The following is a 24,940-nucleotide window of genomic DNA, read 5'->3' on the forward strand; positions in this document are numbered from 1 at the left end:
ATGACGTCAGTGGCCCTGCCTGAGGACCTGCCTGTGGGTGAGTCCCTGTCTCCTGGGTCCAGTCTGGGCTGAGTCTTTACCCCCCAGAGGCTCCCAGGGGCTCCTGTGGGGGCGTGCTCCTCATCCCGCAGCTCCAGGACCTGTCACAGGCAAAGGGGATCTGAAGAGAGCTGGTTCCAGAAGTCTGCTTTAGCCTCTTCAGCATTGGGGTCAAGAGCCCTCACGTAGCATCAAATAATCTAACTCACACAAGAATGGTTTAGGGAGAAGGGAGGGATGGTAGCACTTGGCAGGAAGCCAGTACTCACTGTCATCAGGGAATGTCCACTCTGGGCCAGGTTCCCTGACCCCTGCCTGCCTCCGGGGAAGCTAGTTATTTTATTGTTCAGAGCAACACGCTTCCCTCCTTTTCCGCCAGACTAAATGGGGGTCTTTTGCTCTATTTTTTTTCTTTCTAAAAAAATATTTTTATTGATTTCAGAGAGGAAAGGGGAGAGAGAGGGAGAGAGAAAGAGAGAGAGAGAGAGAGAGAGAGAGAGAGAGAGAGAGAGAGAGAGAGAGAGAGGGAGAGAGAGAGAGAAACATCAATGATGAGAGGTCCTGGGGCCGGGCCAGGGGAAGGAGATGCCTGGGTATCAGCCCATTCTACTGAGTGCGGGGCAGTTGGGGTCATTTCCCCAAAGGAGAACAGGATGTTGTGATCAAAGGCCTCTGAGCCCGGCTGGTGTGGCTCAGTTGGTTGAGCATCATTCCATGCACCAGGAAGTCGCCTGGCTTGATCCCCGGTCAGGGCCCGTGCTGAGGTTTCGGGCTTAGTAAGGGCGTGCAGGAGGCAGCTGATTCCTGTTACTATTTCCTCCATGTTTCTCTCTCTCTCTCCCTCTCTCTGAAATCAATACAAACATATTTTAAAAAGGCCTCTGACTGGGTGCTGGGTAACAACCACCAAACCTGGAGCCCTGAGGGCTGGGGGGTGCCCAGATTTCTGGGCACAGAGAAGGCAGGCCCCCCAGCCCAGCCTCTTGGGCCGCTTGGCCCGGCCCATCGTGAAAGGGGTGGCTGTGTACCTGGACATTCTCTGCCCCGTCGCCAGGTGCTGAGGCCTTCTGGTTGGCAGCCGAGGACCTGGACGGGGACCCTCTGACCTATGGGATTATTGGCCCCAACTCCATCTTCTTCACTGTCACCCCAACCACTGGGGAGGTGAAGCTGGCCAGCCCTCTGGACTATGAGGTAAAGGGCAGAGGTGTGGAAGGCCCGCGAGGGGGCAGGGAGACAGGAGGCCCTGGAGCCAGTGTCCCGGGTGGTGCCTGGCTGTGCTCTCACCCCGAGTCGGGCTTACCGTGGGCCCTTCTCTCTTCTCGCTGCAGACAAACTTCTGGCTCAAAGTTACCATCACCGTGAGCGACGGTCACAACCTCCCAGTGAGTCGGCGTGGGGTATGGAGGGGCGGGAGGTCCAGGGGTCAGCGAGCAGGGGCTGGGGCACACTCCTGACTGTGCCTCCTGCCTCCAATCAGCAGAGAGGGCCCCAGTTAACAACAAAGAGGCAAATGTTTAATTAATTAATTAATTACTTTTTAATATATTTTATTGATTTTTTGCAGAGAGGAAGAGAGAGGGATAGAGAGTTAGAAACATCGATGAGAGAGAACTATCGATCAGCTGCCTCTTGCACACTCCCCACCAGGGATGTGCCCGCAACCCAGGTACATGCCCTTGACTGGAATCGAACCCGGGACCCTTCAGTCCGCATCACTCTATCCACTGAGCCAAACCAGTTTCGGCAAATGTTTATTTTTTTTTTTTTTATCAAAATGATACTTGTCCTCTTTTTGTTATACAATTTTACAAAAATCTTAATATTTTTATTAATTTGTTTTAATTATATAAATCATTGCTTATATTACAAATAGAACCGATCCTATTACTAATGAATGTGCATATTAATAAAAAGCAAATGCCAAATATCTCCCTACCCAACTCCTCTGAGATAATCACTTTCAATTTCTTTGGCTAAATGTGGTGGTTATCAATGCTCATATTTCTAAGTATCACCGTGTCTTGTGTCTTTGAAAGTTGAGGGTTTTGTTTTTAAAACATATTCCCCATTAAAAAAAAATAAAAACAATTTCAATGACTTGGGTATTTATGGACACATTCTCTTGGTAAACTTTTCAAAAACTGCAGATAAAGGTCAGGTCCCCTCAGGCACCTCTCCCAGCCCACCCCCACCTGAAGCGTCTACCGCCCCTGGGCTCTTTCATATCCCCCCTAAGTGTTCACTTACATAGGTTCATCCACAAAAGAAAGGTTGTAGTTTTTAAAAAAAAATATTTTTTTTTTAATTGATTTCAGAGAGGCAGGGAGAAGCAGGGAGAGAGAGAAACACCAATGATGAGAGAGAATCATTGATCGGCTGCCTGCACAGCCCCCAGTGGGGATCGAACCACAACCCAGGCACGTGCCCTGACCTGGAACCGAACTGTGTCCTCCCGGTTCATAGGTCGACACTCAACCACTGAGCCACTGCAGCGGGGCAAAAGGTTGTAGTTTTTTGTGCATTTTCTGAAACCCGTGTGGGATCCTACTGTCCATATTGCCATGAACTGCCTTGTCCACTCAACTACCAGCTTTGGAGTTCATTCCATGTCTGTGCTCCAGGCCTTGTCTCTTTACTGTCTTGATGCCAGCCAGAGGCCACACGTGTGCTTTAGCTGGTCTGTTCTGATGGACATTTTGGTTGCCCACAGCCTTACACGGTGGCAAACAAAGCTAAAGTGAACATTCTTGTAATAGGACAGGCACATTTAAAAAAAATTATTATTATTTTAAAAATATATTTTATTGATTTTTTTACAGAGAGGAAGGGAGAGGGATAGAGAATTAGAAACATCGATGAGAGAGAAACATCGATCAGCTGCCTCCTGCACACCCCGCACTAGGGATGTGCCTGCAACCAAGATACATGCCCTTGAATCGAACCTGGGACCTTTCAGTCCGCAAGCCAGAACTTGGGACCTTTCAGTCTGCAAGCCGACACTCTATCCGCTGAGTCAAACCAGTTTCGGCTGGACAGGCACATTTTAGACGTTTAAAAAGTGACCTAACGATGGCTGCCGTCTATGTTCAAATGGCTCCATAAAAGTGGAGAAAGAATCCAAACAGCAGGCGAGCCTGGAGGAAGGGTACGGGGAGTTCTTTGTTCTGTACTTGCAGCTTTTCTGGCATTTGAAATTGTATCACATAAAAGGTTACCCCAAACCTTGCCAAATCGTCCACCTGAGAAACTATGTCAACTTGGTCTCTTGCCCAGATGCTCCTCACTTTGCTCTCTCAGGGCCCCCGTGTTCCAGGCTTACCTGGCCTTCTCCCCACAGGTGGAGAAGGACTTCCAGGTGATCGTGGAGGACAGAAACGACAATGCACCTGTCTTCCAGAATACCAGTTACTCCACAGAGATCAACGAGGTAACATCTGCCCCAATGGTGTGCGTGTTGGGGGGAGGGGGAGGAGAGATCAGTATCCTAGAAGCTCTTCTCTGAGCGGGAAGGACCAGAGACAGCCAACAGGGATCCAGGAGTGGGGAGAGCGCCTGCTGGAAGGGGTGGTTTCAGGAACCAAACCCAGGGGATGCAGCCCATGAACAATAGGTACAGCAGCATTGGCAGTCCATCAGATTGGATCGGAACGCCTTAAATTATAAAGAGAAATAAAGGAGTTGACTTTTTTGTGTATCTGAAAAATGTAGAGGTATACCTAGATTCAGGCAGGCCTGGGTTCAGGTTATTCAAACCATGCTACCAAGAAGAGATTTCTCTCCCCCTCCCAGCTCTGTTTCTCTGTTGCCTCCATCTTGGGGCAGGGGGCCAGATCTCCCTCGGGGTGATAAAAGCGTCCCCAGCCACTCCAGGCTCGCATTCCACGGGCTTTGCAACTTCAACACAGAGTGTCTCTTTCTTAGGGACCCCAACCAAAACCCCAGGGTTGCCTCTCATTGGCCCATTTTGGGTCATGTGGGTACAGAATGCTCTGATTGGCTAGATCTTCATCATAGGCTTTCCCCTCTAGTAAGGGGAGGCAGCCTCCCTTGAACTGTATAGGTGGGGAGAGATTCCCCAGGGGTCCCCGAGCAGCAAACAGCACCATTACCATGTGGCTTTGAAGATCCATGAGGTTAGGTCTCCATGCAACACCAGATATGAGGCTGGTGAGGTCCAGACAGGCTCTGATGGAGCACCTGCTAGTCCCAGGCACTGTCCTAGGTGCTGAGGATAACTGGTGAACAGGACAGCCCTGGCTGCCCACCCTTAGTAGCTCACATTCTAGTCAAGAGCACAGGCACTAATCAAGGAAACATTAAATAAACAGATGGTGTGAAGCTCTTAAAACAGGACAAAATGAGAGAAGATGACGGGGGGGGGGGGCTGTTTTAGGTTGAGCACTCACAAAGGCTTCTCTGAATAAGTGACACCTGAGCAGAGACCTACAAGGCAAGAAGAAGCTGGCTATAGAATGCTCCAGAAAAAAAGAAAGAAAGAAAGAAAAAAAGATGTTCCAGGCAGGGGAACAGTAGATGCAAGGGCTCTGAGGTGGGGATGAGCGTGGAGTGTTCTAGGTATAGCCAGGAAGCCAGTGTGGATGGAGGGTAGAGAGTGAGGGGAGGGGAGGTCAGAGGGTGGGCAGTGATCTGACCATGGAGGGCTACGGAGGCAGCAAGGACCTTATAGTCTTTTTTTTTTTTTTTTTTTTTACCTTATATTCTGAGTGGAATGGGGAACCATTGTGTTTTTAGCATAAGAATGATATAGTCTGATTTTCAAGGATCTGGCCACCATGTGGAAATAGCGAGGGTGTGGACAAGATTTGCAGGGCCAGGTTTCAGGCAGCAAAGGCCTCCTAGGAGAACCTTCCGGCTCTGCAGGGTGCTGCCTGGAACATACTGCAGCTGTAGGCTACAGAGAGCCCACAGGAATGCCTGTGAGGGGAGTGACACATCCTGGCTTCTGGACTCATCACTGCCAATCAGAGGCCAGCTCAAGTGGTGGGAAGGCTGCCTGGGGAGAGGAGCGGAGGGGGACTTGTTCCCTGCTCCTCCGGCTGCCTCCAGAGGCCCGTAAGCTGGGGAGGAAGAGGGAACGTTGGGTTTCAGGCCCTGGAAGGTGTGTCATCCTCTCAGTGGGATAGCTGAAGGTCGGGGCGGGGGTGTGACGCACTCAGGCATGAAGGGGATGCCTTGGAGCTCATCGGTGATGAGCCTCTTGTTACAGACCCTGCCAGTTGGCTCTCTGGTGTTCTCGGTGCTGGCCACGGACAAAGACACAGGGCCTGCCGGGGTTGTGCAATACTTCATAGAGGAGGTGAGTGTGGGCCCCGCCACCCTGCATGACCACCAGGGGCAGCGTTTCCCACACAGTGGGCAGGGACCTTGAGGGCTGTGCTGTGCGGGGGTCCAGCTCCAGTCCTCAAGCCTCTGTTGGCCCCTCTGAACCTAGCTTGGCCCAGAAGCATAAGTACCTGCTATAGACAGAACCCTTCTTCCCACCCTCTTGCCCTGGACACTGAGTTAGTGTCACACCAGCTGGTAGAAGAAATCAGGCTCAGAGAGGTATATGTTCTTGTCCAAGATCACAGACCATAGGCGTGTGACCCCGGTTCTCATGAAGACAGATTTGCTAGCTGTAGCTCCTGTCTATGAGCGCCCACTACCTGCCTGGCACATACCTTAGCCTGCTTGACCCTCCTTTCAACCCACAGATGCATATATCTGAGCCCACTCGCTAGAGGAAACCGAGGCTCAGAAACTGAGGCTCAGAGAGGTTGGGGAGGGTTGCAGGGCTGGTCAATGGCAGATTTGGGATTCAACCGCACTTTCTCAGAGCAGGTGTCAGGGACAGGGCCCTCAGGGGGTGTGGCCTGACTGTGCTCTGCCTCAGGTCATCCCGAGCACTGAGGATAGCAAGTACCTCTTCAGCATCCTGTCCAACGGCTCCATCATCCTCAATGGCAGCCTCAGCTACAACAACAAGAGTGCCTTCTACCAGCTGAAGCTGAAGGCCTGTGTGAGTGGGGGTGCAGGTGCAGCTGGGGGCCGGGGCACTGGGCCTGCTGCCCCAGCTCATGGAGGCCCGTCTCCCCGCAGGACTCAGGCGGCACATACCACGACAACTTCACCATCCAGTGTTCCTCGCCTGTCTTCCTGTCCGTCACTGTGATCGACCTGCCGGACCTGGACCCCCAGTTCGTCAGGGAGTTTTACTCGGCCTCCGTGGCTGAGGACGCACCCCAGGTGTGCTGGGGCCCTGGGGTGGGGTCTAGGTGGAGATGAGAGATGGAGAAGGGGTCTGGGCCTCTGACCATGCCTCCTTGCAGGGAACCCCAGTGCTGAAGGTGGAGGCTGTGGACAGAGACAAAGGCATCAATGACCGGGTGACCTACGTCATCTCCAGTGAGAACAACGGTGGCCCCAGGCTGGGGATGGGCTCAGAGAAGGGGTAGAGGCTTATCAAAGCCACTGAAAGCAGCTGCTCCTGCTGCCTCTTTCCAGATTCCACAAGGCCTGGCTGGTTTGACATCGGGCCAGATGGGGTGATCAGGGTCAGCGGTTCCCTGGACCGTGAGCAGCTGTTGGAGGAGGATGAGGAGGTGCAGGTACAGGTTACGGTAAGTAAGGGGTCTATCACACCCTTCCCATTCCCCTCTGGAACCTGTGACCTTTTATCTCAGCACTCTCTGAGCACTGGTTTCTCTGACTTTTGACCTCTGGCCTCTGCTCTGCTCTCAGGCCACAGAGGAGCACCTCAACATCTATGGGCAGAAGGCCAAGGTGAGCATATGGGTCACGCTGAGGGTGACAGATGTCAATGACCACAAGCCTGAGTTTTTCAACTGCAGTCTCCCGACCTGCACCTTCACCCCCAATGAAGCGCAAGTCAACTTCACCGGCTCTGTGGACGAGCACTCCGCCACCCGCATCCCCATCGATGACCTCACCATGGTGGTTTACGACCCAGACAAGGCATGTGCACCCAGATGAAGGATGGCATGGGCAGGGGGGATGGTGGGAGATGGCTGGGTGAGGGAGGTGCACAGCCACCTGTAAAGTGAGGTACCATGATGCATGGTGGGGGATGAGTGATAGGTGACGGTGGTGCCAATCATGAGTGGTGGTGAAAATCAGAGTTTTTGAGTGATGTTTGGAAATGTTGAGGGATGCTGTGGGTAGTCTTGTGCTCAGGGTGATGCTAGGTATTGGTGAACAGAAAGGGAGTTGAATGGAGATTGGTACTGGATGCTGAGTAATACTGAGTGGAATACAGCTTTTGGTGGTGTTGAGGAGAGGGTGGTGATGGGGGTTGAAGCTGAGAGGTGCTGGGATAGTACCGGATGTTGGGGGTGTGGGGAGTGTTGAGCACAGGGTGGTCTGAGTGAGTAGTAAGATGCAGGGTATGCTTAAATGGAGGATGATTCTGAGTGGTGGGTGACTTGGTACTGAATGAGAATGCTATGGATAGTGTTTGGTTGTATTTGGTGACACTGAGTTGGTACAAGATGTGGAGTGGAGGGTGAATTGGGGGGTGGTAATTGGGTGGGTGGGTTGAGTTGGTGGTTGGTGTTTAGTGGAGTGGAGGGGTGTAAGCAAAGGGGTGATGCTGGCTATTGGTGTTAGTGTTGGTATGAGTGGTGGAGGGTGGTGATGTGGCTCATAGGAAAGGCTTGTTGCAACGCTTCATGGGAGTGGTATGTGTGTGTGTCTGGCCTCCATCTCTACAGCTCAGATCTGGGGCCCACAGAGCTGAGAGAAGTCTTCTGATGGGCCTGCATTTCCAGGGACTAGTGACCAGCCCAGTCTCCCAGGGCCCTCACACCTCAGTTTTTTGAGAGCCTCCCTCTCTTGGGGTCTCAGGGGGCAGGGTTTCCTAAGGCAGGAACCTAAGGCCAGAGACTTGTGGGAAGGTGTGTGTGCTGCAGCGGGTGGGGTCCTTACTATACACCCCACCTCTACAGGGCAGCAACGGCACCTTCCTGCTCTCCCTGTGGGGGCCTGATGCCGCAGCCTTCAGTGTCTCCCCCGAGAAGGCAGCGGGCTCAGCCGACGTGCAGGTGCTGGTGAGGGACCCGTCGCTGGTGGACTACGAGAAGCAGACGGTGATGCGGGTGCAGGTGAGGGGCATTCTGGGGCCCTGGGACGCTCAGGCCATGGGACACGCTGGTCCCAAGGCTGCTGCCTCCTCCCCTCTCCTCAGGTTGTGGCCGTTGACTCCGACAGTAGGAATTCCTCCGTCGCCTCGGTGACCATCCACCTCAGAGACATTAATGACCACAGGCCCACCTTCCCTGAGAGCCACTACAACCTCAGTATCTTTGAGCACAGTCCGGTGGGCTCTGTGGTAACCGACAGTATTCATGTGAGTGATGGGGGACAGGGCTGGGCCGGGCTGGGGGACCTGGAGGGCAGACCGGGGACTGTGGCCCTGCCCGTCTCCATATTATTTGATGCCTTTGGGTCTCAGCAAGTGTGCATGTATGTGTGAGTATGTATGGGGGTGTGTTGTGTGGGGGTGTCTAGTGTGAATCTGTGTCGGGGGCGCTTTCTTTGTGTCAGGAAGCCTGGTCTCCATCAAGTGTGGGGCTGGCAGTGAGGGCCATCACTTGTGAACAGTGTGCTGTAATCTGTCCCTCTGCCCTACAGGCCTTTGACCCAGACACGGGTGAGGGGAGCCGCATCACCTACAGCCTGCTTTCAGGGAATGGGTAAGGTCTCCGGGTGGGCATGGGGTGTTCAGGGTAGCCAGATCAAACATAAGACACCTTCCCTAGCCGGGTTGGCTCAGTGGATAGAGCATTGGCCTACGGACTGAAGGGTCCCGGGTTTGATTCCTGTCAGGGGCATGCACCTCAATTGTAGGCTTCATCCCTGTATAGGAGGCAACCAATGGATGTGTCTTCCTCACATTGATGTCTCTCTGTCTCTCCCTCTCCACTTTCTCTAAAAAAAAAAAAAAAAAAAAAAAAAATCAATGGAAAAATATCCTCAGGTGAGGATTAAAAAACAAAACAAAACAAAACAAAAACAAACAAACAAACAAACAAAAAACCCTAAACTAAAAGGAAGACATTCAGTTGCATTGCAATATCAGATAAACAACGAATAACTTTTTAGTATAAATAGGTTGCAAATGTTCCATGATGTTGCAAATGTGATAAAACATTTTTCACTGCTTAACTTGAACTTCAAACTTAAGAGGGCACCCTATCTTTCCATCTGCTCAATCTGGCCACCTGGCACAGGGCAGATATCTTTGAGGTGGACCCAGCCACAGGGACGGTGAGAGTGAGGAGCAGCGAGCTGCTGGACCGGGAGAAGCAGGCGGAGTACTACCTCACGCTGCAGGCCACGGACGGCGGGAACCTGTCGTCCTCCACCACGCTGCAGATCCACCTGCTGGACATCAACGACAACACGCCAGAGGTCACCGGCTCCTACAACATCTTCGTCCAGGAGGAGCAGGGCAATGTCTCCATAACCATCCAGGTACAAGCCAGCCTGGACCTGGAGGGTGGGGCAGGGGGAAGGGCACCAAGCCTGGCTCCGTAGTCCTGTTGGCCCCGGGCTGGCATCTGGGCTTCGCTGTGTGGCTAAGAGGAAGTCACTCAGCCTCTCTGGGCCTCTGTTTCCTCTTTAGAGTATGAGGGCAATCATCCTACTTATTCCCAAGGTCACTGGGGAACGATGAGACAATGCATGGAAAGTACTCGGCACAAAGCCTAGCACAGAGCAAGTCCTCAAATACACATGGCTCTTTCTAACTCAGGCCCCTGCCTTATTCCAAAAAGGACTTGAGGTGGCTTAGGTTAAGATAAAATTACGAATGAAAAATAAGATAAGATAAAAGTACGAATGAAATAAAGTGAGAGAGAAAATAAGGATGGTACTATTAAAGGGCACTAAGGTAGATCTGGAACCCAGAGACACACAATTGCTAGGAGTGGCCTGAAAATTCAGTTCTGAGCTTCCTAATGGCCAAAGGAAAAAAAAAAAAAAAAGGAAATGAATGTAGATCTACAAACCAGGAGGTCACAGTTCGATTCCTGGTCAGGGCACATGCCCAGGTTGTGGGCTCGATCCCCAGCGTGGGGTGTGCAGGAGGCAGCCGATCAATGATTCTCTCTCATCATTGATGTTTCTGTCTCTCTCTCAATGTTCCTTCCTCTCTGAAGTCAATTATATATATACTAGAGGCCCGATGCTCTTAATTCGTGCCTTCCTTCCCCCAGCTGCTGGCACTGGCTTCTCTCTGGCCGCCAGCAGTCACCCAGGATGGCCCCAGCTTCTTCGGGTCTAATTAGAATATTATTTTACATATCTATATCTATCTATATCTATATCTATATCTATATCTATATCTATATCTATATCTATATCTATATCTATATCTATCAGTCTATAATGAGGTCTATGACTGGGTTGACTGAATTTATGAGATAAAAACCCACTAGTCTCTCTAGAGAGACACCGACGGGAAGCCTCTCTCCTGAGTCATCTGAAAGGGGGTCTGTGAGAAGCAGAGAGCCAGGTTATCAGAATAACACACACGTGGCCATGGAGCCCCCCCAGCTTTCCGGGCTGCGTGGTTTCCAGAGCACGTTCCCATCCCTGATCTCTGGATTGACTTGTGAAGCAGATGCTCAAATGGTCCCCATTTCACAGAAGCAAACTGAGGCTCAAGGCACTTGTTAAGTGACTTTTTCTGGAGTTGCACAGCCAGTAAAAGCAGAGCTGGGCTGGAGGTCAACATCCTAGGCCTTTCTTCTCTGCTCCTCGGTGCTTCTCACCCCGGCCTTAGAGCATCTTGGTCAGGAGCATGTCAGATCTGCCGCTGTAACCACAGTCCCAGGTGTGAGCCCCGGGAAGCACTTGGTAGAGAAGCTGGCCTGAGTTCAGAGTGCTGAGGGATGAACAGATGGGGCCAGGCTTTTGGAAAAACCATTTCTGGCTACCTACACAGGAGGCGTTTAACAAACAAGATTCCAACAGAACTAAAATGGAAGAGTTGAAGGTGGAGGCTAGGAAGGGAGGAAGGGGAAAGAATTAATTCCAAGGCAGAGCAGCCCAGCTCTGTGTTCAAAACCACATGCGCTGAGCATCTATTGCTATGCACCGGGCCCTTTGCTGGACCCCAGGGTTTCTGAGGTGAATGCATCATAGCCATGGCCCCAGGTGGCTCTCAGTTAGAGGAGGGCACTGGACAGCAGTGCCAGGGTGTCACTTCTGCTATGTTGAAGGTAACACCAGGATCATGGAGGCCCCGGGGAGGCACCAACCTGGCCTGGAGTCAGGCAGAGAAGGTGTAAAGGGCATCCGGGGTGAGGGGCCAGCATGAGCGGAGGCTCAGTGGAAGCGAAGAACTGGTTGTACTGTCTGTGCTGGGTCACCTAGGCAACCAAGCATGTGTGAGGACCCTGGCAGGACGGGCACACACAGTCATCATGAGAAAATCAGAGCTTTGTTGACGTCACATCTACCCGACGCTTGTTTAAATTTTGAATGTCTATAACGTACTTCCCCCATGACTCCTTCTCCGCTAGAACGTCATCTCCATAAGGGAACTGTCGTGATCCCGGCTCCATTACTGGTGCCCAGAACAGAGCCGACATATTGTCGGTACACAGTCGAGGCTTGTGGAATAAATGACCGTCTCAGAAGCTCTTGCAAGCTCTTGATCTGACCCTCTTAGATGGGAAACCGAGGCTGGGAGATTGGCCAGCATAACCACGGCTTCAGACCCCATGACTGCCTCGTGGGCCAGTGCTGGCGGGAGGCTGGGCTGCAGAGGTGGCTGAGGGGCGTGGTAGCACCTGAGGGCTGACACCCAACCCTGCTTCTCTGTGCAGGCTCACGACGAGGACCAGCCAGGCACCAATAACAGCCGCCTGTCCTTCAGCCTGCTCCCCAGTGCCTACAGCCACAACTTCTCGGTGGACCCTGACACAGGCCTTCTGAGGAACCGGGGGCCCCTGGACAGAGAGGCCATCGACCCCGCCCTGGACGGCCGAATTGTGCTGACTGTGCGTGTGGCTGATGGTGGGGTGCCTGTCCGCAGCACCGAGGTCAATGTCACCATCACTGTGGAGGTGAGGCCCGGCTCGGCCAGGGTCAGGGGTCAGGGTGGGCCCCGGATTGGGGGGCTTCCAAACAGACGACCAGCTCCCCACCTCCGGCCAGCTCTGCCCTTTGCGGCATGGTGGGTCAGAGAGGTCTGCCCCCAGGCTGACGGGTTAGGTTCCTGGCTGCCTGGTGGTGTGGCCTTAGGCAATTGCTCAGCCTCTCCGAGCCCTAAAGTTCCTCATCTGTAACATGGGGATGAAAATAACACAAAGGGGGTTAACCAATGGGAAGAGCCTGACCCATAGAAGCACTCAGTGGATTCTAGCTCTAACTCTCATTCACAAATCCACCCGATCCCTCCTGCCTCCCACCACCATTCAAGGGCAAAGATAAGGGGCGGAAATCAGCATTTATAGTGTCTACTGCACACCTGGCCCTGCAAGGTATCCATGGTTATTACCATTTTATTGGTCAAGAAACTGAGGCCCAGAGAGAGCGAGTCGCTTGCTCAGGGCGTCAGAATGGGGTTATGAAGCCAGTCTTCTACTGCTAAGTAGGTACCAGCCCACAAGTCACCTTCCTCGAGAAAAGCATTGTGACAGATGCGCACACTCTGCCGTGCCCATGGCGTGTGGATGGAGCCCCCGCGGGTGTGAGTGCACAGCCTGCACCCCTGGCAGGGCAGCCCCGTGTCCCTCAGGTTGAGAAGTGCCACTTTCCTACAGGGACCCGAGTGACACCTCAGGGAAAATGGAGAAACAGAAGCTGAATCGGGACTTGTCAGCTGGCTTTGGGATAGAAGGGGGCCACCAAGAGGGGAGAAAGCAGCACTGTGTTCTGTGAGGGAGTGGGTCCTTTCCCAGCCGTGAGCTGTCCTCACCATGGCCTGCGCGCAGGGACTGCTACTGACCCATGTGCAGATGGAGGAGACCTTGAGGCCCGGAGAGGTCAAAGTCACATGTGAGGCAGAGGTGGAGCGGGGTTTGACTCACAGCTGTGCTCTTACCACTCCTTCGATTAGAGTTAGGAGGCCTGGAGAAGGCAGCGGGCCGTGTGCATCGAGCTAGTCATGCCGTTTATGGGAAATCACCATCAGAAAAGACATCTAGCCCTGCCAGCGTGGCTCAGCTGCTGAGCAGCAACCCAGGAACCAGGAGGTCACTGGTTCAGTTCCTGGTCAGGATGCAAGCCCAGGCTACTGGCTGGATTCCAGTTGGGTGTAGGTGTGGGGATGGGGGTGCGGCCGATCGATGATGCTCCTCTCTCATCGATGTTTCTATCCCTCTCCCTTCCTCCTCTAAAAATCAACAAAAACAAATTTAAAAAAAGAAAATACATCGATTGGGGGTGGGAGTGGGCTTTAAAAAAAATATATTTTTTTTATTGATTTTTTTACAGAGAGGAAGAGAGAGGGATAGAGAGTTAGAAACATTGATGAGAGAGAAACATCACTCAGCTGTCTCCTGCACACCTTCTACTGGGGATGTGCCCGCAATCAATGTACATTCCCTTGACCGGAATTGAATCGGGACCCTTCAATCCGCAGACCGACGCTCTCTCCACTGAGCCAAACCGGTCATGGCATGGGCTTTGTTTTTAGAGATGTCCTTTCTACTGTTATTTAGAAAAGGCTGGAAGCAAAAGTGGTGTCTGTGGGCTGCCTGGGGGAGGGCTGGAAACATCAAAGGCACCCCAGCACCCTCAGGGTCAGGGGCAAACGTGGCAGGCGGTGTTGGCTGTAGGCTCTGACAACAGCGGTAGCGCCGTGCGTGGGGTGGCCAGGGCTCGAGAGGGAAGGCAAGAACAGAGAACGGTAAGCAAAGGAGGCAGCACTAGGCCTCAGCCCCGGCAGGTGCCTGAGCACAGATGTGTGTCGAGTGTCGTGGGGTTGGCTGCGGGCAGGAGAAACGGGAGGAAAGGGGGTGAGGGGAAGCTTGGGGTGCGGGGCCTTGTGAAAACCCAATGATATTGGTGCCAACACAGTACATCTGAGAAACGGTGGTCAGACAGGGACACACATGGGGACGGGGAAGCAGCCTTCCGGAAGACGGGGCCTGAGGCAGCTCTGAGCTGTGGGCAGAGGAGCAGAGAGGAGGCAGGACTCCCTGAAAGTGTGTAACTAACTTCAGAGGCCCCGCCACAGGCCTCAGAGCCCCAGGGGTGAGACCTGGGCTAGTTCCTCCTTCTAAACTTCAGAGGGTGAAGGGGTTTCCATCTGTGAAGTGGGCAGTGCTGTCTGTGCTCTGGGGGGAGGCTGAGCCTGGGCCTCCTGAGGTCCAGGACTCAGAACCGCCCTTGTCTGCAGGACATCAATGATAATTTGCCCGTCTTCAGCCAGTCCAACTACACATTCCCGGTGAATGAGAGCGACCCAGGTAAGCCCTCTCTGGGCCAGGCTGGGCACGGGGGCTGGACCCGGTGCGGCACAGGACCCCTCCCGGGCTGGGCCTGAAGCGCCCGAGGGAGGTGAGAGCAGGGGACGGCTCCGGTGACCAGGCCAGGGGTCCCCGGGAATTCCGCTTCTCGTCCACAGGAGTGCTGGTGGGCGTCGTGCTGGCCTGGGACGCGGACCAGACGGAAGCCAACAACCGCATCAGCTTCAGCCTGTCAGGGAGCGGCGCCAACAACTTCATCCTCCGAGGCTCGATGCTGGGGTCCGGGCGGGCTGAGGGCCGCCTCCGGCTGCCCTCCGACGTGAGCCTGGACTACGAGGCCCTGGCCTCCTACAATCTGACAGTGAGCGCCGAGAACCCAGACCCGCAGGGGGCGGAGGCCACGGCCGGGGTCTTCGTGCCCGTGGAGGACGTGAATGATGAGCAGCCCACCCTGAGCCCGGCCTCGCTCCGGGGCGTCCGTGTGGCCGAGAACGGCGCGCAGCACGGCCAGGTGGCCCAGGTGGTGGCCCAGGACGTGGACACCAAAGCCCAGCTGGAGGTGCAGCTTGTGAACGTCGTCTGCACCAAGGCGGGGGCGGACGTGGGCGGCCTGTGCCGCGGCTGGTTCTCGGTGCTGGCCGACGGCGCCGTGCTCGTCAACCAGAGCGAGGCCATCGACTACGAGACCTGCGACCTGGTCACGCTGGTTGTGCGGGCCCACGACCTCACCACGGACCCCGGCTTCCAGGCCTACAGCGACAACGGTGAGACGGTCTGGCATGCTGGGCTCGGCAGGCTGCTGCGTAAGGGCCGTGGGAAAGAGCCCTGGGCTGGAACCTGCAAGGTCTGGGTTCAAATCCTGGCTCCAGCTCCTACCAGCTGTGTCTCCAGGAGAGCCGGGGCGCCTTCCCAAGCCTCATTTTCTTAATTTCTTTCTTTCTTTCTTTCTTTTTAATATATTTTATTGATTTTGTACAGAGAGGAAGGGAGAGAGATAGAGAGTTAGAAACATCGATGAGAGAGAGTCATCGATCAGCTGCCTCTTGCACACCCCCTACTGGGGATATGCCCGCAACCAAGGTACATGCCCTTGACCGGAATCGAACCCGGGACCTTTCAGTCCCCAAGCCGACGCTCTATCCATTGAGCCAAACCGGTTTTGGCGCCAAGCCTCATTTTCTGTCAGGTGGAGTCAGGGGGCAGGTCGGCTGTGCCGATCAATGGAGAACATGCTCGCAGAGCATTGAGCGCCGCGCTCAGCACAGGGAGAGCACTTACCGCTGTCATGTGGTGGTGGTAGGGGGGTGAGGACAGAGCACACCGCAGAGTCAGACGTGGTACTTGAGTCCCACCTTTGACCTAAGTAGCAAAGCAGCCATCTGAATCGCTGGCATATACCCAGTCCTTACGTCAGCCAAGGGCTATGCCCATCACCTGGTAAGCATTTCTTTATTTCACTCCCACACAACCCATGAGTAGGTCCGTGGTCGGCAAACCGTGGCTCTCGAGCCACATGCGGCTCTTTGGCCCCTTGAGTGTGGCTCTTCCACAAAATAACCACGGCCTGGGCGAGTCTATGTTGAAGAAGTGGCATTAGAAGAAGCTTAACTTTAAAACATTTGGCTCTCAAAAGAGATTTCAATCGCTGTACTGTTGATATCTGGCTCTGTGGACTAATGAGTTTGCCGACCACCGAGCCAGGTGACCCCTCTATAATTTTATAAATGAGGAAACTGAGGCACAGAGTGGGAGGCTCAATAACCCAGCTTACACAGCCGGTAAGTGACAGTAGAATGTGGTGGTTGGGTGACATAGACCTGGGTTGGGCTCAATCCTGGTCCACCGCCCTGGCTGTGTGACCTTAGATAAGTTGCTTACCCTCTCTGAGGTCTGGGAAGGGTACTCCCTCCCACAAAGACCAGCGGAGATCGACGGGGCATGCCAGGTCAGGAGCAGGAGAGGGGGCTGGCTGATGCGTGGGGGAGAGGCTGCTGGGAGCATGGCTGAGGCCCAGGCCTTTTGGGTGAGACCAGCGCCAGCCAACCTTGTCTCCTAGGAAGCCTCCCCATCACCATCGAGGACATAAATGACAACGCGCCCTACTTTCTGCCTGACAATCAGACTTTCGGTAAGCAGCAACCCGCTCCCTTCCCACCGCCAGGCCTGCCTCTGGGCAACTTCCCATAGACCCTCCTTGGGCCCCAGGTGGGCCCTCAGGAAGGGGAGACGGCCTCCAGTCCTGCCTCTCCCCCAGGGTTTCCACCGGAGGGGAGACCTGAGTGTTCACCCCAGCTCTGCCCCCGCTCCTGTCTGGCTGGGACCAGGCCCTCCCCCTCTGGGTCTGAGTTTCCCTATTTGCACAATGGGAGATGGATGACCTGCTCACTCATGCTCAGGGGTAGTTGTCATGGGAGACTCTGATGGTGGAGAGGTTGAGGGCAGGTTTGGGGGGATGGGCTAAGCTAGCGGTCCGCTCTAGGCCAGATGGGAATGGCTCTGACCCCACTGACCCCTTCCTGTCCACGCCTGTAGTGATCGTCCCAGATGTTCTGATACCCAACCAGCAGGTGGCGTCTGTCCGGGTAAGTCCTTGGCTCTGCCTTTGGCAGTCACTTTGGCCCCAGGAGACGTGGGGCCAGGGCCTGCAGGCCTTTGAGCTGCCCCCCAAATGCTTTAATACTGGAAAGTAAATTTGTTGACTTCAGCATATGAAAAGAAAACGCCAGGATGGGAATGAACACTTGCTTAATTGATATAATTAAACTTCATTCATTGTTAAATTTAGTATTCATAAAAATTTCATGACAGTAAAAACCACTTGCAGGAGAGATTTGACTCACGACATTAGGATTCTTGAGCATTAGAGAAAAATCAACTGCACATTAAATAAGTTCCTTGGAGTTAAATCATTTCCATAAAAAGACCCAGCTCTTTATGGTGTCGGATGCGGGTGTATGTTTTAGAGGGCGGTGGCTATGCCAAGTGGTGAGGCCCCCCACACAGCCTGGCCTCTTGCTGACCTGGGCAGTTGCCACTCCTTTTTGGAACTCAGCTGCCCTCTAGACAAGAAGCTAGCCGTGACCTCTGACCCAGAGGCGGCGGTGTCTGGTGCTGCGCTCTGTGCTGTGGAAAGGGTGTGGGGGCAGGAGATGAATGGCCTGGCCTGCCTCATCAGAGCTGAGTTTTTGGTAGGACAAGATCTCTCTTGAAGTCTCAGCTTCTTTTTATTTTTATTTATTTATTTATTTATTTATTTATTTATTTATTTATTTATTTAAATTATTATCTTTGTACATATACCATTGCCCCCCCCAGAGTCTCAGTTTCTTTCAAAGTCAGTTTTCCAGTCTTCAGTCACTTGTCCTCTAATGTCATGTGTCTGGCCATGGCTTGAGCAATTTTCTTTAAATCAACTTTTTTTTTAAAAAAAAATGTAAACACCAGCTTTGGCCTCATCCTGAACAGTGGACTCATGCTTCCGTGTGTTGGCTGTATTTTTCTCTAAAAAGCATTAGGACGAGTAAAAATGTTTTTGCCCTCTCTCCCAGTCATTTTATGGTTCATTCGGGGAATTTGTACTCAGATCAGTAAGCACTGAAATGAGGGCGCGGAGGGAAGGAGCCTGGCACCCAGTAGGTGCTCAGGAAACAGAGTGTGTGTGTTGGAAATGGGTGGGGCAGGGTGGGATTTCTACATAAAAGGGACCTTTGGCTGGTAACCTGCTGGGTTAGGGGGCCAGAGGCTGGGACTGGCCAGAACTGGAATTTGTTTGGAGCATTTGCTCGGTTGGGGTGGCCTGTGGAAGGCTGATAGAGATTACGCAGACCAGCCTTCCAGGCCACCCTAGCCTGATTCCTGCTGGGGGTGAGGGGTCCCTGGCCCGGCCACAGATATTGTCCGCTCTCGCCCCCAGGCCAGAGACAATGACTCAGGGAGCAACGGGGACGTCTTGTTCTCCATCCTCCAAGTGGATTTCATCACTAAGGATGGGACCGTGATCCCTTTCCAGGACCTCTTCCGGGTCTCCACCTCTCGAGAGACTGATGTGTTCATCGGCCACATTGAGTAACCTCGGGCAGCCCCTGGATGGGGGTGGGGGGAGCCCAAAGGGGACCTCAAGGCGGTGAGTTCCCGTCCTGGGAAGGGGACAAGTGGGCTCCAGAGGACTCCAGCTTGAGTTCCAAGGCTGAGTGGTTCCCTCTTACCTTCCCCAGGCTGGTGACTAGCCTTGATGCCACTCTCCAAGGCACCTACCAAGTGACAGTCCAGGCCCAGGACAAACCTTCAGTGGGTCCCGCTCTGGAAGCCAACATCACCCTGAATGTGAGCTTTGGGCCCTGCCTCCAGCCCTGGTGTCCTCTGCCAGCCCTGGGTCCCTTGTGCCTCCTCTTCTCCCATGACCCCGCTCTTCCCCCTTCATAGCTCTTCACTGTGGATCAGAGCTACCGTGTGAGGTTGCAGTTCTCCACGAGCAAGGAGGAGGTGGGCGCCAACACGAACGACATTAAGGAGTAGGTCTGGGGAGCCCGGAAGGGGGCGTGGGGAGGAACATGGCCTGGGAGCCTGGTCCCCTAAAGACCTGGATGGCATGTCTCTCAGCCCTGTCTCAGACTCCTGTCTTGTCCCTGTCTTTGACCCTGAGCCGGCACCTCCTTTCTGCGTGTCCCCAGACGCCTACGGTTGGCTGGGCAGGGAAAGACCTCAATAGGGCTGCCGTGTATGGTTGCTAAGGCTGTGCACTCTGCTTGCTAAGCTGTTACCCAGTCCCAGAGGAAGCGCTTCCTTCTCTGTTTGCACAGAGGTGCTACCTTCTTAGCCAATGGAGCTGTCCAGCGGGAGCTCCCCTTCCTAATTCACGCAATCCCTGACTTCCCCGGCAGAGGCCTGGCCACAGGCCTGGTTTAAGGCTCCGACCCCAGGCCTCTGTGACACCCGCCCCTTTGCAGTGCTCTGTCCCAGGCGACCAGGACTACGGTCTACATTGTGGACATCAAGGACATAGAGTCCACAGCTCGGTGAGTGGCCGCAGGCCCCGGGGTTGGTGAGGAAGAGAAGCAGCAGGAGGGGCCGCTGGGTGGTTCTAGGCCGCTGTTAACGCTTCACCCCTGCCCGTCCCAGGGCCCGAGGCCGTTCCTACCTCGATGCCTACTTTGTCTTCTCGAATGGGTCGGCCCTGACACTTGATCAGCTGAGTGTGTGAGTGGGGCTGCCCGTGGGGGCGGGGCAGGAGGGAGAGCAGGAAGCCTGGGGGATGCTCTTGGGCCTGAGCGGGGCTCTGTGGACAGGCGGATCCAGGAAGACCGGGATGCACTGACGCAGCTGCTGCGGCTGGGGCTGGTGGTGCTGGTGAGTGGCCACAGGAGGAAAGCCGTGGGGCGGGTGTGTCTGTGAGCCTCCCTCACACTCTTTCTCCAGGGCTCCCAGGGTGAGCTGAAGACAGATGTGCCGAAGGTGCTCAGCAGCGTCATCATAGGATTGGGAGTGGCCTTGCTGCTGGTCATTGTGATCATGACCTTGGCCCTCATGTGTGTCCGAAAGAGGTACCGTTCTCACCATCCTGTGTCTCCACCCCCGCCTCTGTCCCGCCCCCAAGCCGTAAGGAAGAGAGGGTACATAGAGCTTGGGTTTAGGTGTCAGGTATATCTGTATTCCATCCCCATTGACCTGTGGTGACATCTTGGGTCATCTCCCCTCCTCAAGCCTCAGTTTCCTCATCTGCATAATGGGCATGAGACTAGATTCCTCAAAGCCTTCAAGGAAGCAATATGCATCTCACACCCCAGCAAGATGTCTGGTACCTAAAAGGCATTTAACAAATGCTGTTTCTTTTTTTCTTTTCCAATCATTTGCAGTCAGCAGTCACATCTGGGTTTGAGTCTAGGCCTTGACACTAGTCAACTGTGTGGCCTTTGGCAAATCCTTTTCCTTCCTTGACAGTTATTTATACCTGGAAACGGAGGGAATGCTCTTCCTGGCCAGGCTGTTGTGGAGCCACACTCCCAGGGCCTCGCTGGACACACGGTGGGTGTGCTGGGAGAGTAGTGACCCCTTTCCTGGTTCCCACAGCTACCGCCGGAAGCTTCGGGCAATAAAGGCTGCCAAGGAGGCCCGGAAAACAGCAGCAGGGGTGATGCCCTCAACCTGTGCCATCCCTGGGACTAACATGTACACTGCTGATCGGTGAGTGGGACTCAGAGGGTGGGTTAGAGGCCCCATGGGGCGGCGAGGCACACGGCCGCCTGACTAGGCCTTTTCTCCAGGGCCAATCCCGTGCTGAACCTCCCCACCAAGGACCTGGGCTTCGAGTCCCAATCCTCCTCCAGCGACGTGGACCATCACAGGTGAGCAGTGTCACTCATAACCATGCTAGTTGGTGGTGGTGATGGTGCAGTTGTTGTTGGTGGTGGTGGTGATGGTGATAATGATGGGTGGTGGTAGAGTTGGTGATGGAGCTGGGGGGATGATGGTGGAGATAGTAGCGATGACATGGTGGTGGTGATAGAGGTGGTAGTGATGATTGTGATGGGGGTAGTGATGGTGATGGTGGTGGTGATGGTGTGATGGTGATGGTGGGAGTGATGGTGGTGATGAGGGTGGGGTGATGGTGTGGTGATGGTGGTGATGAGAGTGTGGTGATGGTGTGATGGTGATGGTGGGAGTGATGGTGGTGATGATGTGGTGATGGTGATGGTGGTGGTGGGAGTGATGATGGTGATGATGTGGTGATGGTGTGATGGTGATGGTGGCTGTGTTGATAGTGCTGGTGATGGTGTGGTGATGGTGTGATGGTGATGGTGGCTGTGATAGTGGTGGTGATGATGATGGTGTGGTAGAAAAGAAGGTAGAGGCAATGGTGGTTTTGACCACAGACAGGGAGGACTGGGCCTGCCAACGATCTGAATTCCATCATCTCCCCAATAGCCTCAACTCCCTGGATGACAACTTTGTGGACCTGGAAAACAGCAAAGAGATAATCAAGGCAAGATGGGGGATTAGTTGTTGCCTGGGGATTCTGACCTGGGGTCCTTCTCTGAAGGGGTGGGGCTCAGGGCAGAGCAGAAGCATCTGCTTCTGCCTTAGCGTTTCTGCTCCAGGCCCTGAGACACCTTACGGCTTTGGGATGGGTCCAAGCCTTGCTCCTCTACTAGTCACCGTGACCCTGGGAAGGTGACTTCTCCCTGGTTTTGTTTTCTCACCTGCAAATGGGGACCGGAACACCAGCCGTGTAGGGCTGTTGTGAGGATGAAATAAGAGTGGGTATAAAAACCACCGGGCACAGAGTAAATGCTAAACTATCTGCTTCCCTGCCTTAAATCCCTTAGAGAAGAGCTGGCAGGGTGGGGGGAGGAGATGTGGAGGTGAATATAACCTAGCAAAGGAGTGAAGGTAGGCTCAAATGAACAACAGTACCATCATTCGTTCAGTATGTCAGCTGGTTCTATTGGCTCGAGACTTCACACAGCCTGGCGGCTGCTTAGAATCACATGGGGAGCTCTTTATTTTTATTTTTTAAATATATTTTATTGATTTTTTTTACAGAGAGGAAGGGAGAGAGATAGAGAGCTAGAAACGTCGATGAGAGAGAAACATCGACCAGCTGCCTCTTGCACACCCCCCACTGGGGATGTGCCCGCAACCAAGGTACATGCTCTTGATCGGAATCGAACCTGGGACCTTTCAGTCCGCAGACCAATGCTCTACCACTGAGCCAAACTGGCTTTGGCTCATATGGGGAGCTCTTTAGAAGTACCGGGCCACAGCCCGGGGACTCTGATCCGAGGGCTGAGGTGGGTCTGGCATGGACGTGTTGTGAAAGCCCTGGGGTTCTCGTGTGCAGGCAGGATTGAGAAGCAGGATGCAGGGTGGGTGCCAGAACCGGAAGGAACTACCATCTCTCCTTCCCATTTTGAAAGCCACCGCTGGAGAAGCAGCCCTAAGGCCCACTGAACTTCAGTAGTCTGCGGTTCTGTGTGTGTGGGATGGTTAGGTATCCACGGCCCTCTGCGTCCTACCCTCAGCTCTGTCCTGCTCTCTGGGGCTCTCCACCTTTCCTTCAGCACTTAATTTCCCCGGAGAACGCCTTACATGGAAGGACTTGGCCAGCCCAAGCCTCTCGTGGGCGTTGAAACACCGGGCTGTTGCTCAGGGATCTGGCTGTAACATGGAGGCCTCCACACAGGATCCCAAGGATGGAGTCGTAGGTGGCCATGCAGGCCACCAGGCAGGGGTAGAGGTCCCTGGGTAACCAGCTCATTTCTGGTTGAAGATGGGTTGGAAAACTCCAACGGACATGTGTAGGGGTAATGGAGGCAGACGGAAACAGTCCTGCCTGCCAGAGCTGGTGGCCAGACAGGCGGAGGCCAAAGCTGCTCCCCAGAGGGAAATGCAGTCCGGGCCCCAGCGAGGGGGCTGGACCTGGGGGCTGGGAAAGGTGGGGAGCTCTGAAGAGTCTGGAGAGGGAGGGGCCAGGCCACGGAGAGCCTTCAAAGCCAGGAGAGAGCCAATACGGTCCTGGGATGGCAGGGGGTCATTATATTTCCAGAAGCTGCCCGAGGTCCCTCCCCTGTAGCAGTGGGCAGGCCCGAGGCCCGGGGGCTGCCCCTCTTCTCCCATGGCTGAGAGGGGAACACAGTGGGGCGCCTTTTTCCTCAGATACCTGGTGCCCTGACTCACTCAAGACCTGTGTGTGTGTGTGTGAGGTACCCAGAGGGATCACCCAATCCTACCGTTTAAAACAACCAGGGCCAGGGAGGGGTGCTGGGGTGCTGCCTTGCCCAAGGTCAGAACGCTTGCAGGTCGAGTACAGACTAGAGCCCAGGTCTTGTCTCCAAGGCCAGTAGCATCTTCCCGGGCTGCCCCGTGCCAACAGCTCCCGAGGTGGGTTAGCGGCGAGGGCTCCAGGGAGCACACGGAGAATGTGTAGACTGACCTGGGGCCGCTCCGAGGTTCCGCTGTTCACCAGGGAACAGCCCCAGCCTGAACGAGCCCTGTGGTCCCCCAGGGCCGGTGCTGGGCTCTGCCTGTGGGCTCTGCTGGGCAGTAGCCTGGTCTGCTGAAGGGCTCAGCTCTGAAGTGTGTGTGTTCGGCTGGGTGTGTGCCCATGTCACAAGGGGCGGGGGGGGAGGCAGGGGGATGTGTGGGTGTGCACCACGATGGACAGTGAGACCCTGGCTGCAGAAGGAGATGTCGGATTGCACCAGAGGCCCCTGAGGTCGCCCAGGGTGACCGGGAGGGAGTGGAGCCGAGAACTGTGAGGGGACAGTAGGGAGTCAGCATTGCGCTGCGGACAAACTTTAGAGCCAGCAAGGCCAGCGGCCCAAACCCTGTGCTGCCCCTGCCTGGCCATGAGAGCCCTCTCAGCTTCAGTTTCCACGTCTGCAAAGTGGGGCACACAACTCCTCCCTCACGGGGTTCCTGCGGGCACTTCAGGCGATGGACGGACCGCGCCGTTAACGCAGCCTGCCCGCACGGTGCCTGCCGGGGGTGCAGGTGGCGGGAACTTGGCTGGGCTGGCTCCTTGGCACAGGATCCAGGGCCTGGCACTATTCAGGACCGGGCAGGACACCCAAGTGCGGCTGTGTCTGTGGAGGGGGCAAAGGCCAGGGCAGTTCCCCCGTCCATGAGGTCCAGCCCTTCCCTTGGGTCCATCTGCACCTCCGGGGGACTGGCCACCTCCGGGCCACAGCCAGAGAACGGAGGCCCCAAGAGGAGCAGGGTGGGACCCGGCAGAGGAGCCACCGGTCTGTGTGGGCTGGAAGGCCTGCCCGCTTCCTTAGGGCCTGGAGACATCACCCCATCTTGTCCCAGCCCTCACGCCTCTCCTCTCCCCCCCTACAGAGGGAGCCCCCCCAGAGTCCGGTGGAGCCGGACGCGGAGCCCCTGAGCGCGGTGCTGTCAGGAAGGACGGCGGGCGCAGGTGGACAGCAGCAGGAGCTGTCCTTCATCAATGCTGGCCTGGACACTACAGACCTGTGACGGGGCCCCGCCACAGGGCCCTGCGTGAGCCCCACTCTACCTCAGAAGAGATCCTGTTCCCCCAAAATGATACCTACTGTCCCATATAATAATACACTGGTGTTGTGTTGCTCTGCTCCCTTCTGCCTGTAGCCAATCACAACTGGTGAGAGTCGGGGGAACATTTTATTACCAAGGTACACTGTGACAGTTTGTAGCCAAAAACCGCGGCTGGAGGGGTGGGACCAGGTGTTCTGAGGGGTCTTCACAGCACAGGGGGGACAAGAGCCTGGAGAGGGAAGCCTTGAGAGGACGACTGTGGTTGTAGGATGAGCTCTCCGTCCTGCCCCAATACCCAGGACCAGCGGCCACACAGTCTGCCTGTGGCCCTGACCTGTAACCCAGACCTGTCTGAGGCCCTCTGACCTTTCTGAGACTCTCCTTTCAACTGCAGGGCCAGGGCATTCCTGCCGCTGTCTCCCCTCCCCCCTCCCCGCCCCCCC

The 24,940-nt window shown here is 54.8% G+C and overlaps 1 protein-coding gene across 1 annotated transcript; it reads left to right on the plus strand.

Moving 5' to 3' along the window:
- CDHR2 (cadherin related family member 2) lies at positions 1 to 24,907 on the plus strand (the record flags this gene model as incomplete). The annotated part of the gene is made up of 30 exons (XM_084883905.1): positions 1 to 37; positions 1,094 to 1,233; positions 1,371 to 1,424; positions 3,380 to 3,469; positions 5,270 to 5,359; positions 5,936 to 6,061; positions 6,142 to 6,288; positions 6,372 to 6,447; positions 6,547 to 6,662; positions 6,784 to 7,017; positions 8,007 to 8,162; positions 8,246 to 8,407; positions 8,692 to 8,753; positions 9,291 to 9,534; positions 11,895 to 12,134; positions 14,414 to 14,483; positions 14,642 to 15,247; positions 16,540 to 16,611; positions 17,016 to 17,065; positions 18,397 to 18,548; positions 18,698 to 18,806; positions 18,906 to 18,994; positions 19,430 to 19,498; positions 19,602 to 19,679; positions 19,769 to 19,829; positions 19,899 to 20,023; positions 20,550 to 20,663; positions 20,744 to 20,824; positions 21,405 to 21,462; positions 24,321 to 24,907. 30 exons carry the CDS (start codon positions 1 to 3, stop codon positions 24,456 to 24,458), a joined length of 3,846 nt encoding a protein of 1,281 aa, XP_084740031.1. The 3' UTR covers positions 24,459 to 24,907.
- Positions 24,908 to 24,940: the final 33 nt, after the last annotated feature.

The sequence above is a fragment of the Pipistrellus hanaki genome, assembly GCF_964339955.1.
Source record: "Pipistrellus hanaki genome assembly, chromosome: 5".
In the NCBI taxonomy this organism is placed as follows: Eukaryota; Metazoa; Chordata; class Mammalia; order Chiroptera; family Vespertilionidae; genus Pipistrellus; species Pipistrellus hanaki.